Genomic DNA, 15,790 nt, shown 5'->3' with positions numbered 1-15,790 from the left:
TAGGAATTACCATCAGGCACTTGCATACACATTACTGTTTCAGAATAATAAACAACACAATGTAGATGGAACAAAACCAACCATTACCCCTTAACATAGTATGTTATAGTATGAGTTAATTTTTTTTTAAAAAGCATGTATGCCTAAGGACAAAGAGATGGAACACCAAAACAAAAACAGATATTTAGGGGTAGTGGGATTACGAGAATTTTTCTTCTGGGAGAAACAACAAACAACCACCCCTATCCCCAAAACACACCTGCCACTACTATAAAATGGGAACTTATGGTAGAACAATCATTCAAACTTACTTATTATTGGTTATAAAAGAGACTTATGGTATTCCCTGGTTCCTCTAAGTTATCTGTCAGAATTTAACTTTTCTACAATTGGGGTATAGTACAAGGCCTCTTTTTAAGTTAGCATACACTGTGAGGACAGAAAATCAATGACTGCTGTTCTTGCTACCTAGGCAATTTTGCACTGCTGTGTTGCTACTGGTATTTGATTAGAATACTGAAATACTAATGTGCGCTGCTTATGTAGCCTATGAGTGTTTTGATTTAACAAACTCAATATTCAGATTATATCAAATGATCCATGACCTCTGTCCTCAAGCAGCTCACTATCTAGTTGTTTCAGCTAAAGGCACAGAGTTAGAAAGGCTTGTATCTGCCAAGAGAAACAAAAGAAAGTGATATGCCTATTTACACTACCTCTACTTGGCTTACCGATAACTGGGTAATCAATTGCTGCAGGTTACAAATTATCTCTACATTTTCTTTCAATTCCTCGTCTTCCAAGGTCTCCACTAGCTTTTGAAGATTCAGTTTGCAGCTGAAAATTCAAACAAAAAGAACCCAAGGGTTATTAATATGACAAAGGCCAGAGGCTTCATGATTATATGCTAAGGTGCTATAGGTTGCTAACAAATATCTGGTAGGAAACTTACGCCGCATGCTGCCTGAGCTCTTCTAGCTTGGCGTTCATTTTTTCATTCGCTTGCTCTGTCTGCAACAAAGACCCAGGAGATCATCAGTGGCACTGCCTGACAGCCTCACATAATTATGCTCTCTCCTACTCCTATGAATTAAAAGCTAGGTAGAGAGGCTGCCTTCTTTGCTGTAACAGAGGATTTAGTGGGCTTTCGTTATTTAGTGAAAAATGTGTTTTTTTTAAAAAGTCATGGAAATTAGTCCTTCAGTCAATATGAGCTACTAAAAATAGCACCCAAGCAGCTGGGTTTTATGCTTGCCATGAAACTCAGACTATGGGGTGGAGTGTGAAGCCTTAATTCCATAGGAAACTTTGCAACTGGGGGGAGAAAGCAATACTTCCTGGCATTTTAGTTCCTGCTGTTTGCAAAAAACCCCAAAAAACAAACAGAAAAACCCCACACTTACTTTAAACTTCCTCCTACACTATACTGTTCCCTAGCCCCAGCATAAGGGCATTTAAAACATAAAAGGGCCTCACACTAAATTTGAGCTGAGATTTTTTTTTAAGTTACACTATCTGATATGGTAGGCTAGTTTTAGCAAAAGACAGCAAGAAAAAGAGTATGGCACAAGTATAATGGTAGAGAAAGAAGAAAAGGCAGAAGGCAGCTTACGTTTTAGGAAGGGTGATTGATATTTTCAGTTTTATTTCAATCACAGTTATCTGTAACATGCTGGATGCTATAACAGATTTAGAAAGAATAGTTTATATAGGACAAAAATGTTGTGCTTGTTATGAAATTCTGACAGGATATCAAACAATAAGCCTATCAGGCAGACACTGTAACAACCTTATAAAGGTCGGAAGATTATGTGGCTAGAATAAGAAGTAGTTTCTGTTACATCAGCCTCATTCACATACATGTGAAACATGGTTTCTAGAGTTACTTCAAAGCATAAAATACAGCACTGGAGACAGAAAACGGTATATAAAAATCCCCTATATCCCATTTTCACCCTCTGTTAGTAATGGATAATACAATGGGCGTAGGATTTAGCCTACTTGAAAGAAATCTTTAAGCAGCTTATCTTTCCTTGACTAGAGAGCACACTGATGCATGAAGGTGTATACATTACAGAGCTTCAGTGATATTTTGGTGGAAACTCATTTTCACTTCTGGCAACTGCCGTGATATCAAAAACTGAGTTGCATTTAGACTAGTAGAAAAACCTTAGTAATAGAGACAGCATGCACTGATCCAGGAGGTTACTGACAGGCAGGTAGTAGGAGTCAGAACTTGTGTAATCAGTTATATAGTGATCCGCTATTTGGAAATCAACCATATGGAAAATGAATTAAAATTAATTTCCCAGCTGTTATATCTCACCATGGCAGCTGTTAGTATGGAATATGAAATGTGACAACATTAGGAGAAGAGAGATGGAAAAGAACTAAAATCTTGGTGAAGGAATGATTACTCGGTATTATGGATAAAGATTAGGCAGGTGAAAAAAGGTACTTGGTTCTTTCCTTTCTGGTATTTTTAAATGAATCTATTTTAAAATGAAATTTATGTAGATTCTTTGTGGTAGAAACATAAATGTTAACTATATAATTCTTTTAACTTTTCTGTATGTTCAATTATAAGCCCACATATTTACCCCAGAGGGGCTCCCTGGAAGATATGGTAGTACAAATACATTTCTTTAAACATAAGCTGTCTCTCATAAGAAGAAGTATGTTACACATTTTGGAAACTAAACCTAGTAAATGTTCAGATTGCTAGTATTTTATTCTTGGGGCCTCACCAAAATGATCCTCTCCAACATCTGGGCTGTCTGACCAGCTGCCTCGCTCAGACCACGACTTAATTTTTCATTCTCCTCTACCAGGAACTGATTCTTCTCCATCAGGGACTGCAGATTCTCTGATGGTTCCATACTAAAACAAAGTAAATAATGCATTAGAAAAATATCTGACTGATAACACCTATATCAAAGGTGGATAAAAATATATCCCATAGGCCTTTTGGATAGGTAGGGGGGTTAGGTTAAAATTATACCACAAAAGTCTGGGGAAAAAAGTCCAACCCAATCTATCCTCCTAGTCAGGTAGTATATTGGATGTACAAGAAACACATTTCTGAAGTACTTCAATGGTTTGGAGAAAGGTAAGATATGGTTGCAACAGGAACGACTAACCTCTGCCTTGGCTCTTGGTTGGGATATTTCTGTTTGTGTCCTGTAGGTATGAAGTGATGGCTAACTGGAGCAAAATAAATGTTCTCTCCCTTTTCTTCCCACCCTCAATCCCTCGTTAAAGATTAGGGAAATAGAGAAGGGAGCGGTATAGGAGGTAGAAGTGACGCTGCTCAGTGTCAAAATTCAACCTGATCAACATAAATGTATTTCCCATTTACTGTAAAGTTTAGGGTAATAGCATTTGAGAAGTGAAAAAGTTGAAAAGATGACCAGCGGCCACTAAGAAAACATTTCACAACTCTTCATAAATAAGAGCTCCCTTCTAAATGCTTGCTTTGCTTCAAACTTCTGACCCATAGCCTCTTGTTCATTTGTCTATCAATTTAAAATTGCTTGGAGTGAGTAATGACAACAACGGTGTCCATTTCAAATATAAGGGGAAGGGAGGGTCAGAAATAGCACGAAGGAATACATATAGATAAGAACCTTTGCAATGTATACATATCACTTGGTATCAGTTCCAGACTAGTAAAGCAGATCAATAAGAAGGAGGGCTGTTTTTGTTTTAATCCACTGGGATGAAATGTTCAAAAGACTGGAAAACTGGACTGGTTAAAAAAAGATCAGAAGAAATATGAAGATTTGATCTGAAGAAGACTGAGGGTAAAAAATGAATAGTTGTCAACACTATGATAAAGAGAAAACTCAAGGACAGGGAACAGCTGTTCTCAATCTCAATAAAGGACAGAAAAGAACTTCAGAAATAGAGTAGATGCCCTCTCACCCATCTTAAGACCTCCATCAATTTTTATAGAGGATCTTGGACTGCACTTTATCAAAAGTTAATAGCAAGGCTACACAATAAGGTTTCATATTACACTTACTATGGGTAATATGAAAGTTGAGAATTTACTAAGACTGTTATGAAGGAATGTTCAATTAAAACGCAGATTATAAAAATAAACTGTTAGTAAATTTAAGTGTTATTTCCTTATTTCTTTATTAAACTGAAAACTTCCATGCGTCATTCATGTAAACTGACAAGCTTCAAAGTAATGATACTTGTAACTCAATAGTTTTTTATTTCCCTAAAAAATTTCCAGGGTTTCTCTAAATGGGAAAACCTTATTTAAGTTTAATTGTTGATTTTTCCAAGGAAAATTTAGCACTTAGATGTAGGTTCTTCATTGTAATTTGTGGCAAATGATTGAATATTTAACTACTACTATAATTAATAATAGTTAACACTTTTATGGCATTATGGGCTAGGCTCTATTCTAAACACTTTAAATACATTAAATTTTTAAAAATTCTCCCAACAGCTCCTATGAGGTAAGTTCTACAGTTATCCCCATTTTACAACTGGGGAAATTGAGGCACAAATAAGTAAATAACCTATAGCCACACAGCTGGTGGGTAATGTGAAGCAAGGATTTGAGCTCAGCAGTCTCATTTCAGAGCCCATGCTCTTAATTACTATGCTGACTACTGAGATAGGTACTATAAGAATGCAGAGAATCCTGGATATAATAGCTCTCACAGTAATAGGGAAAAAAAAAGAGTTCTTGGCAAGATTATAGATATAGGATCACATGATATAGGACAGCCATGTAATGGGTAAAATTTTTCAAAGTAAAGCAAAAACAGGACTAGGGCCAGGCAAAGATCAGACTGAAAAAGAAAATATAACAGAAAACCAATGTTTTCACATACTACTAAATTGCCAAGTCTAGGAATTCAAGTAAGCTGAGCATGTGCAAATTGACAAACACACACAGAAAATAAATACAAAACCTTCAATGACATGTTAAAAAACAAAAGAACATAATCTAAAGATAAAAAGTGAAAATATTCATATAAATGTACTTTTTGTTAACAAACTTTATAAAATGTCTCTAAAAATACAAATACATTTTTGCGAAACAAAGGAGCATCTTTATTTCTCTGTAAAACATCGAACAATTAAGTTTAATTGCTTGATTCATCAACTTTTTTTTTTAGAATCTATTGCTTTTGCAGCTGAAACTATTTCCTTTATATTTCCTGTATATTATAGACAATCAGAAGTCTGGATTTTTTTTGTGCTAAATTGAAAGGAAAGGAAGATGGGTCAATTGCTTCTAAATGAGTATGGTGAGAATAAAATGTAATCAGGAAACCCAGACTAAATTATCTAAAGGGGGAAAATTATGAAGAAAGAGGTAGTCATCTCTGGGTGATGAAATTATAGCAACTTTAAGTTTTATTCTCCACATTTCTCTAAATGTTCTAGAAGCAATTAACCACTTTTATAATCAGAAAAAATGAATAATTGAAAACAAAAATATTGAAAGTAGGCTCACATCATACATAAGAATAAATACCAAATGCAAAAACGAAGTGTAAAAAATAAAACAACATTATTACCAGAAGAAAACATGGGTGAATTCCTCTTTAAACCTTGCTGTAGGGAAACCTTTCTAACTATGAATCCAGAAGCATGGAGAGAATATAAACAGTATAGCCACTTTGGAAAACAGTTTGGCAGTTTCTTAAAAAGTTAAACATATGACCCAACAACTCTATTCCCAGGCATTTACCCCATGAAAACACATGTCCATATAAAAACTTGCAAGTGACTACAGCAGCAGTATTCATAACAGACAAAAAGTGGAAACAACCCAAACCTCCATCAATTTGCAAATGGATGGGCAAATATGGTTTATCTAGGCAATGGAGTACTATTCCACAAGACAAGGGAAGTGCTAACACATGCTATAACATGGATGAACCACAAAACATAAGTGAAAGAAGCCACACAAAAAAAGATTACAATCTCTATGATTCCAGGTATGTGAAATGTCTATAATAGACAAATCTATAAAGACAGAAGAGAGATTAGTGGTTGCCTTGGGCTGGAAGTGGGAATGAGAGTGATAGCAAATGGGCATGAGGGAAACTTTTGGGGTGATGGACATGTTCTAAAACTGAATTGTGGTGACAGTTGTACAACTCTGTAAATTTACTAAAAATCATTGAATGGTACACATAAAATGACTGACTTTTATGGCATGTAAAATTTTAGCTCAATACAGCTGCTGAAAAAATCCAGAGGCAATAAAAAATTAATAAGCTTTACTACATAAAAATTAAATTTTTTTTGTATGACAAAAAACTATAAATAAAGTAAAAGACAACTGACAAGCTGGGAGAAATTATTTGTAACACACACCACAGACTAACATCAGGAATATATAAAGAACTGTCAAAAATGAGGACCAAACTCAGGGTTGCTATTATAAAAAGATACATTGGTGAGGATGTGGAAAAACTGGAACTTTTATGCATGGCTTATGGAGATGTAAAATGGTACAGCTACTATGGAAAACAGTATGGTGGTTTGATTTAAAAATTAAAAACAGAACTACCATAATTCTAGGTATATACCCAAAGGAATTGAAAGCAGGGATATCAGGTATTTGTACACCCATGGTTTTTTTGTTGCTTGTGTATGTGTGTGTGTGCGTGTGTGTTTTGAGATAGGGGTTCATTCTGTTGCCTACGCTACAGTGAGTGGCATGATCACAGCTCACTGTAGCCTCAAAGTCCCTGGGCTCAGGTGATCCTCCCACCTTAGCATCCCAAGTAGCTGTGACTACAGGTGCACACCACCACACGTAGCTAATTTTGTATATTTCATAGAGACAGGGTTTCACCATGTTGCCCAGGTTGGTCTCAAACTCCTGGGCTCAAGCAATCCGCCCACCTTCACTTCCCAAAGTGCTAGGATTACAGGCACGAGCCACCACACCTGGCCTGTGTGTTTTGTTTGTTTCTAAGAGACGGAATACTGCTATGTTGCACAGGCTGAAGTGCAGTGGCTATTCACAGGTGCTATCTTAGCATACTACAGACTTAAACTCCAAGGTTCAAGCAATCATCCTGCCTCATCCTACTGAGTAGCTGGGACTTTGGCATGCACCACCACAGTCAGCTGTACACCCACACCCATGCTTATAGCAGCGTCATTCACAATAGCCAAAAGATGGAAGCAGTCCAAGTGTCCATCAATGAATGAATGGATATACAAAATATGGTGTGTATGTGTATGTATGTGTGTGTATATATATATATATAATGAAATATTCTTCAATCTTAAAATCAAAGGAAATTGTGACACATGCTACAACATGGATGAACCTTGAAGACATGCTAAGTGAAACAAGCCAGTCACAAAAGAACAAATACTATATAATTCCATTCATATGAGGTACCTAGAGTAGCCAAATTCATAGAGACTGAAAGTAGAATGGTGGTTGCCAGAGGCTGGAGAGGAAATGAGGAGTTACTGTTTAGTGGGTATAGAGTTTAAGTTTTGCAAGATGAAAAAAAGTTTTGGAGGTAGATGGTGGTGATGGCTGCGCGACATTGTTAATGAACTTAAAGCCACTGAATTGTACACTTAAAATAATTAAAATGGTAAATTTTATGTTATGTATATTTTCTCACTATTTATTTTTAAAAAGAGGCCAAAGGACCAAAAAACCCAATAGAAAAATGAGAAAAGACATGGACAATTCACCAGCAAACAGGATAAAAGTGGCCCTGAAACATATGAAAAAATGCTCAAACTCATTCATAATTCAAGAAATGCAAAGTAAAACAACACTGAGATAGCATTTCTCACCTATCAGACTGCCAAAATTTGAAAAAGTATGACAATACATTCCATTGGTGAGGCTGTGGGGAAACAGGCTTTCTCATACACTGCTGGTAGAAATGCAAACTGGTACATCTCTTCTGAAGGCAAGTATGGCAATACCTTATAAAGGTACAAATGTACTTATCTTTTGTCCCAGCAATCACACTTCTAGAAATCTACCCTTAAGATAAACCTCTGACAAAACAAAAATATATACACAGAGGTTATTCACTGTAGCATGTTTGTAATTGCAAAACATTGGAAATAACCTAAATGTGCATACATAGGAAAGGGGTTCAATTGATATGTATGGCACATGTATACAATAAAAGTACTATGCAGCTGCAAAAGAGAATGAACTTCTCTGAACTGGTAAGAAATGATTTCCAGGAAACACTGAATAATGCAAAGCCACAAAGAATATACAATCATTACATACAGTACACTACCATTCATATGAGAAAACAAGGTGATACAATAAAATACAGAGGTATCTACTCATTTGTACAAAAGAAATACAAGAAGGCTAAACCAGAAACTAAAGAGATGGGTTAAATACAGGGGGAGGGAGAATAATGGTAGAAAAGAGGTAGAAATAAGGGTGGGAAATAGGAATGGGAACAGAGTTGCAGGGATGGAGAGGGAATGACATTTACCTCACTAAGTATATTCTTCTTGAAAACAATTGTGGTAAGTGTGAGCATTAAGTAGCTTCTCATCACCTATTCCCACTCCCCCCAAACTTCCTACCCTTCCTAGTTGCCAATGTCTATTGTTCCACACTCTAGGTCCATGTGTACACATTATTTAGCTCCCACTGATAAGTGAGAACATCCAATATTTAGCTTTCTAAGTTGTCACAACGCATATTATTCAGGTGATGGTTACACTAAAAGCCCAGACTTCACAACTACACAACATATCCATATAACAAAATTGCACTTGTATCCCATAAATTTATATAAACACAAATTTAAAAAATTATGGCAAACATAATAAACATAAAACTTACCATCTTAATCATTTTTAAGTATGCTGTTTGCTAGTGTTAAGTATGTTCACATTGCTTGCTGTGAAACAGATCTTCAGATTTTTTTCATCTTGCAAAATAACATTTTATACCCATTAAACAACTCCCCTTTTCCACTTACCCCTCAGTCCCCAGTAACCACCATTCTACTTTCTGTTTCTATGAATTTGACTATTTTAGATACCTCACATAAGTGGAATCATACAGTATTTATCTTTTTGTTACTGGCTTACTTCATTAAGCATGTCTTCAATGTCCATCCATATTGTAGCAAATGACAGGATTCTCTTCCTTTTTAAGGCTGAATAATATTCTGTTGCATGTATATACCACATTTTGTCTATTAAGTCATCTGTTGACAAACATTTGGGTTACTTCTACCTCTTAACCTTTGTGAATAGTGCCACTATGAACATGGTCGTGAAGATATCTCTTTGAGACCTTGCCTTCAATGATTTTGGATATATACACAGAAGTGGGATTGCTGGATCATATGGTAAGTCTAGTTTTAATTTTTTCAGGAACCTCCATGCTGTTTTCCATAGTGGTTACATCATTTTACAATCCCACCAACAGCATACAAGGGTTTCAATTTCTCCACATCTTCACATCCTTGCCAACACCTGTTATTTTCTGTTATTTATCTATCCATTTATTTATTTAATAGTAGCCACCCTAATGGGTGTGAGGCAATATCTCATTGGAGTTTTCATTTGCATTCCTCTGCTCTGAGTATATCTTTTTGTATAACTCTGATTCTTAGATGCATTATGTCTCACATACCTAAAATGTAAACAAACAAAAGTAACCAAGATGTAGGGGGACACACAATTAAAATTTATCTATGATTCTTACTTTATAGATCCAGGCAGGGTACCTCCATGGGCTTGTAGCAACAAGACCTGTAGCTGTTGTACCTGGGGGAAGCAAAGAAAAATAATCAACTAGTCACTAACCAAATGTTACTTACCCCTTGGCAGTAAAATTACCACAATTAGCAATAGAGTAATTTTACCAAATGCCTATGAAATCTAAGGCAGATTGCATATCTTAGATACTACCAAAGGCATCATACATAGTTGATGATTCAATGATAACAGGAGAATCAGCATTACACGAACTATTACATAGAAGATGAGCTGTCCATTTTATCTACCTCTACCTACTTTTTTTTTTTTTTTTTTTTTTTTTTTTGTAGAGATGGGGTTTCACCGTGTTGACCAGGATGCTCTCGAATTCCTGACCTCAAGTGATCGACCCACCTCAGGCTCCCAAAGTGCTGGGCTTACAGGCATAAGCCACCACTCATGGCCTCGAGCATCTATTTTTCAAAATCAGTCTCAGTACTGGGCTAGACAATGTACAGACATATAAAAATAAAATATGATCCCTACTCTCAAGTTTATAATCTAGTTAAGAAAGATAAGCCTAAAGTCTAAAATAGTAGGAAATAATACAAAACAGAATAAGCAAATCAACAAAAACCTAAATAGTCAAAGGGAGGCTTCATGGAGATGGATCTTAAACCAGAGCACATGCATAAGCATCCTCTCCCATTTCCTCCTATGACACAAAGGGAGCTGGTCTGCCTTACAAGACTGGCCTTGCATGTGCTTTGGATTCCCACTCTTCTTGCAATCTTATGAATCTTACTCTGTTATCCCTTCTGTCTTCTATATTTTCGATTTCTTCCTTTCTATAAGATCCTTCCTATTAAGATTAAAACATGTTCAAGTCTCTCCCAACTTAAACAAAAGCATCCTCCCAATCCCACTTACTATCTCTCTTGGTCTATTTCTTTTTTCACAAACTTTGAGAGAATAATACGTTAATTGCCTCCATTTCCTTTTGCTCGCCATTCATTTGCTCCTCGACTTAACTCCAATATGACTGCCTACATCATTCCAATGAAATAACCTGTCCAAGTTACAAAAGAGCTCCATGTCACCCAAATCCAATGGGCATCTTTCAATATTCATTTTACTTGACTGACTGTTTGGTAGCATTTGGCTTACCAGACACATTTTCCTGGTTTTCCTTCTAGTCTTCTAACTGATCTTCTAAGTCTTTCTTCGTTCATCTTTGCTCGACTTGTCCTTTTAATGGTAAAGTCCCCCAAAGCTCAGTGAGAGTTTTCTTACTTACATTTTCCTCTGAACGTATCATCTCTGTCTATGTTTTCTATTACCTGAAACTGGTGACTTCCAAATTTACCTCAAGCACCGATCTTTCTGAGCTTTAGACTTTTATATTCAACTATCTACCTGTTATTTCCACTTAGCTGTCTGCTATCCCCAAACCTGGTCCTTTTGCAGTGCACCCCAAGTGAGTGAATATCCAATTCCACATGCCAGAAATCTGGGTGTCATTCTTTTATCTAATTCATTGGTTACTTCTTTCTATCACCACTGCCAGCACTCAAAGTCCAAGCGATCATTATCTCTTGCTTGGACTACGGCAGTACCTTCTTAAGTGGTCTCCATGAATCTACTCTTGCTCTACTATAATCCATTTCTATATAGCAGCCAGGCCATTGTTTAAAAATGCAAACTATCAATGTTACTACCTGGCTTATAATCATTTTTAACATTGTCCATGAGTCCTGGATCAGGCCTCTGCTTTCCCTCTACCCTCATGCTAGAATATAGGCACACCTCAGTTTACTGTGCTTCATGTTACTGCACCTCACAGACATTGTGTTTTTTACAAATTGAAGGCCTGTGGAAACCCTGTATTAATCAAGGCTATTGGCACCATTTTTCCAACAGCATATGCTCACTTCATGTCTCTGTGTCAACACTTTGTAGCAATAAAGTATTTTTAAATTAAGATATGCACACTGTTTTAAGGTATAATGCTATTGCACATTTAACAGACTACAGTATATTTTGTTTTTTGTTTTTTTAATTTATTTTTATTTATTTATTTTTTTTACAGTATAGTGTAAATGTAACTTTCTATTCACTGGAAAACAAAAAATTGTGTGACTCACTTTATTGCAATATTTGCTTTATTGTGGTGGTCTGGAACCAAGCCTGTAACATCTCTAAGGTAGGCCTGTACTCTTTCCTTGCTTTCTACACTCTAGCCACACTGGCATTCTTTGAGTTCTTCAAATGCACTATACTCCTGTTCTATCTCAGACCCTTCCAGCACTTGCTATATTCCAAGTACTGTTCTAAGTGCTTTACATGTATTAACTCATTTAACTCTCACGAAAACCCTAAGAAGGTATTATTATTTCTACTGTACAGATAGGCATACCAAGGCACAGAGAACTTGCCCAAGGTACATAGCTAGTGAGTTATAGAGCTAAGATTTGAACATGGGCAGGCTAGCTGCAGTGTCAGTGCTCCTGGCCACTATACAGCTGTCCCTCTGTATATGCAGGGGATTGGTTCCAAGACCCTGTGCACATATAAAAATGTACATGCATAGTTCAGTCCTGCAGTCAGCCCTGCAGAATCCACACATATGAAAAGTCTACATGTGGATTTCTCATCCTGCAAATACTGTATTTTTGATCTGTGTTTGGTTGGGCCCACACAGTTTAAACTACTATGGTTCAAGAATCAACTGTACTTTGCTACCTATGTTTCTTCTCTCTAGAACTCTCTTCTTTCTTTTGCACAGTTATTTCCTACTCAATCTCTCAGCTCAGCTCAAATGTTGTTACCTTAGGGAAGTCTTCCCAGAATAGATATACAGTCGGCCCTCCATATCTGTGGGATCTACATCTGCACATTCAACTAACTATGGGTCAAAAATATTAAAAATAAAAAAAAATACAAATTTGAAAAATACCGTATAACAACTATTTACATAACATTTGCATTGTATTAGGTATTATAAGCAATTCAAGATGATTTAAAGTATACAAGAAGATATACATAGGTTATAAGCAAATACTATGCCATTTAATCCAAGGGTCTTGAGCATCTATGGTTTGGTATCTGTGGGGGGTCCTGGAACCAATCCTTGGAGATACAGAGGGATAACTATAATAGAAGACCCTGTTTCATACTTTCATAGCACACTATAGCATATTATCCCAGTTTATAATGATATATTAATGATTATGTGTGATTATATATTTAGTGTTTGTCTCTCATGCTAGGCAACAAGTTCCACGAAGGCAGAAACTATGTCTGCTTTGCTCAGTACTGTATTCCAAAACAGTACCTGGCACATAATAGTGTTCAATAAATATTTATTGTTGAAACGAATAAACAAAAAATGATTAGGAAGAAGGGCATTTTTTGCAATAGGAATAAACATGAAAGCAAATAAGGGGCCAGAAGCAGTATATTTTATTCTTCAAATGATACCATGGACAGGTAAATTACTTATGTTCTCTACAGTGAACCCTAGGAGGAAAGGAGATAAAGAAGACCGAAGGAAGAAAAGAGATTAACTAAATAGCAGTTATCATTGAGGAGAAAGTCCAGACAGGGAGAGACTGGACATTTGAAAACACTAGATTTCCAGTGGAAAGAGTACTAGACATTGGAAGGCAAGAAAACTTGACCCTCCCAAGCCTGTATCAATCCAATTGCCTGCCTTCTCAGCTGCTCTACCAGGGCTACCAAACTGTTGCACAACCAGTCATATTGATACCACCAATTCATGCTCCTGGCCAGGTACCTCTTCCATTTTTGGTAACAATGATTTCAAGCCTTGTGTGATCTCGTTAAGCCCTCTACCCTATTATCTGACTACTTACTCTTAGAAGATGACTTTGTCTCGTACTTCACTGGGAAGATAAAGGCCATCAGGCTAAAAATCCCTCAATTTCCCTTCTCCTGCCTCTAAAGTAGTGTTACTGTATTCTTTCTATCCTAACCTCTTTTATTCTAGTCTTGGGGGCAGGTATCTCCTCTATTGTCAAAAGCAAATCCCTCTTTATTTTTAACTTTTATTTTAGGTCCAGGGGTACATGTGCAGGTTTGTTATATAGGTAAATTTGTGTCATATAGGATTGGTATACAGATTATTTTGCCACCCAGGTACTAAGCATAGTGCCCAGTGTCTGATGTTTCCCTCTTTGTGTCTATGTGGTCTCATCATTTAGCTCCCACTTGTGAGAACATGAGGTATTCGGTATCCTGTGTTAGCTTGCCAAGAATAATGGTCTCCAGCTCCATCCATGTTGCTGCAAAGGACATGATTTTGTTCTTTTTTGTAGCTGCATAGTATTCCATGCAAATTCCTCTTTGTTTGTATTTAGGATCTCAACTACTTAGAGACAGCCTTTTTTCAACTAATCCTTATTCTAAGGTTTGGTATCTCCCAACTGGTTCTTCCATTTGTTTAAGTCTCTTCCATATTTTAAAAACATAGACCTATATCCCTTGACCCTTGACTACTTGGCTATTGCCTTTTCTCACCTTGTCTTCTTAAAAGAAGAACCTATCAGCTTCCTCTACTTCCTTATCTACATTTATCTATTTATCCTGCAGCATCCTGCTTTTATCATTCCCCTGCTCTTCTCACTGAAGTCACCAATAGCCTCCTTGTTGATAAAAATCAGTGGATACTTTTCAATCTTTATCTCACTCTACACTTTTCTATAGATTTATACTTTTGACAACCCTCCCTGAAATGTTCTTCCCTGGGCTTCCACGACACCATTGGTTTTCTTTCTACCTGTCTACTCCTTATTAGTTTCTCTTGTTGTCTTCTCTTCTTTCTCTATTCCTTAAGTGCTGGTATTCCCTAGGATTCTGTCTTTGGCCTTTTTCTCTTCCTCATTTGCTTGGTCAGCAATTATTTAATGTGCTTTTAATGTGCCCGGTACTCTGATCTCATCCACTCTATAACTCCAGATACCATCTAAATACTGGTGACTCTCAAATCTATATCTTCAGCTGAGACCTCTCTACATTAAACCTGTAGAGCAAACTATGTTTAAACATTTCCATTTAGATGTCCCCTAAGCCCCTCAAACTCAAAATGCCCAAAACTGAACTCATCATTTCCATTTTCCTACCTGATCCCATTTTTCCTCCTATATTCTCTGGCTCAATGATTAGCACTACCATTTACTCAGTTGTCCAAACAAGAAACTTAGAAAACAACCTTGACTCTCCGTACCCACCCTTCATTTCCTACATCAAATTTGTTACCATGTAAGCCCTATACATTCTACCTCCTTGTTTTTTTTTTTTTTTCCTCTAATTTGTCCCCTTCTCTTCATTTCTACTGCTATTCTCTTTAGTTCAAGCCAGAGTTCTCACCTGGGTTATTGTAACAGCCTGACTTATTTTCCTCCTTCTAGCCACTGCCACCTCTAATCTATTTTCTGTATACTTGCTAGAATGATCTCCCTGAAACACACATTTCATCATATGAAATGTGTTTCACATATTTCACATATCACATTTCACCCTCCCTACTTAAAACTCTTCAATGGTTTTTCATAGCTTTCAGGTTAAATTCCAAATTCTTTAACAAGTCATATAAGGAACTTCAGGATTTGGCCCCTGTCTACACCTCTCATCTTATCTCTCAGTGTTCATTTCTTTATCAGTGAACTCTCCAATGCTACCCCCAATCTTAAATGGACAGCAAACGCGTTAATAGGAGTTATTTTCAGAGGTCCCCAAACTAGCATAATGCCTAACCAACATCTCTGAACTTCTGATAGACAAGAAACTGAGAAACAGAAACTCTATTATTCCACTCACATACTTGTAATTTTTCCCATCAAATTTTAAGTCCCTTATACCTGTTGCTTTAGATGATTAAGTTCAGCTGTCTGGGGATCAATATTAACAATAGGTTTGTTCTTGATTTTTCTTGCTCTGTCAGCATAGCGAAGGGTATTTAATGTTTCTTCTAGATTGGAATCAGCAGGACTCACACAGGCTATCATAAGAGTATGACTATTACCTCCCAGAGAATCTGAAAAAGAACAATAAAGAATAACGAAAGGAAATG

General features: G+C 36.6%; 1 protein-coding gene across 2 annotated transcripts in view; it reads right to left on the bottom strand.

Annotated features, from left to right (window-relative positions):
* The window catches only part of KIF4A (kinesin family member 4A), a 126,524-nt gene that overhangs the window by 65,149 nt on the left and 45,585 nt on the right, over window positions 1-15,790 (bottom strand). For both annotated transcript variants that reach the window (XM_032255854.1, XM_032255855.1), the window contains exons 9-13: window positions 15,579-15,754; window positions 9,707-9,768; window positions 2,748-2,880; window positions 953-1,011; window positions 732-837 (exon numbers count right to left, since the gene is read on the bottom strand). In XM_032255854.1, the coding sequence (XP_032111745.1) occupies window positions 732-837; window positions 953-1,011; window positions 2,748-2,880; window positions 9,707-9,768; window positions 15,579-15,754 (536 nt within the window). The remainder of the gene's footprint in view (window positions 1-731; window positions 838-952; window positions 1,012-2,747; window positions 2,881-9,706; window positions 9,769-15,578; window positions 15,755-15,790) is intronic.

Source organism: Sapajus apella, unplaced genomic scaffold, assembly GCF_009761245.1.
Source record: "Sapajus apella isolate SASKATOON/1434 unplaced genomic scaffold, GSC_monkey_1.0 scaffold91, whole genome shotgun sequence".
Lineage (NCBI taxonomy): Eukaryota > Metazoa > Chordata > Mammalia > Primates > Cebidae > Sapajus > Sapajus apella.
This window is presented reverse-complemented; position numbering and strand designations above follow the sequence as displayed.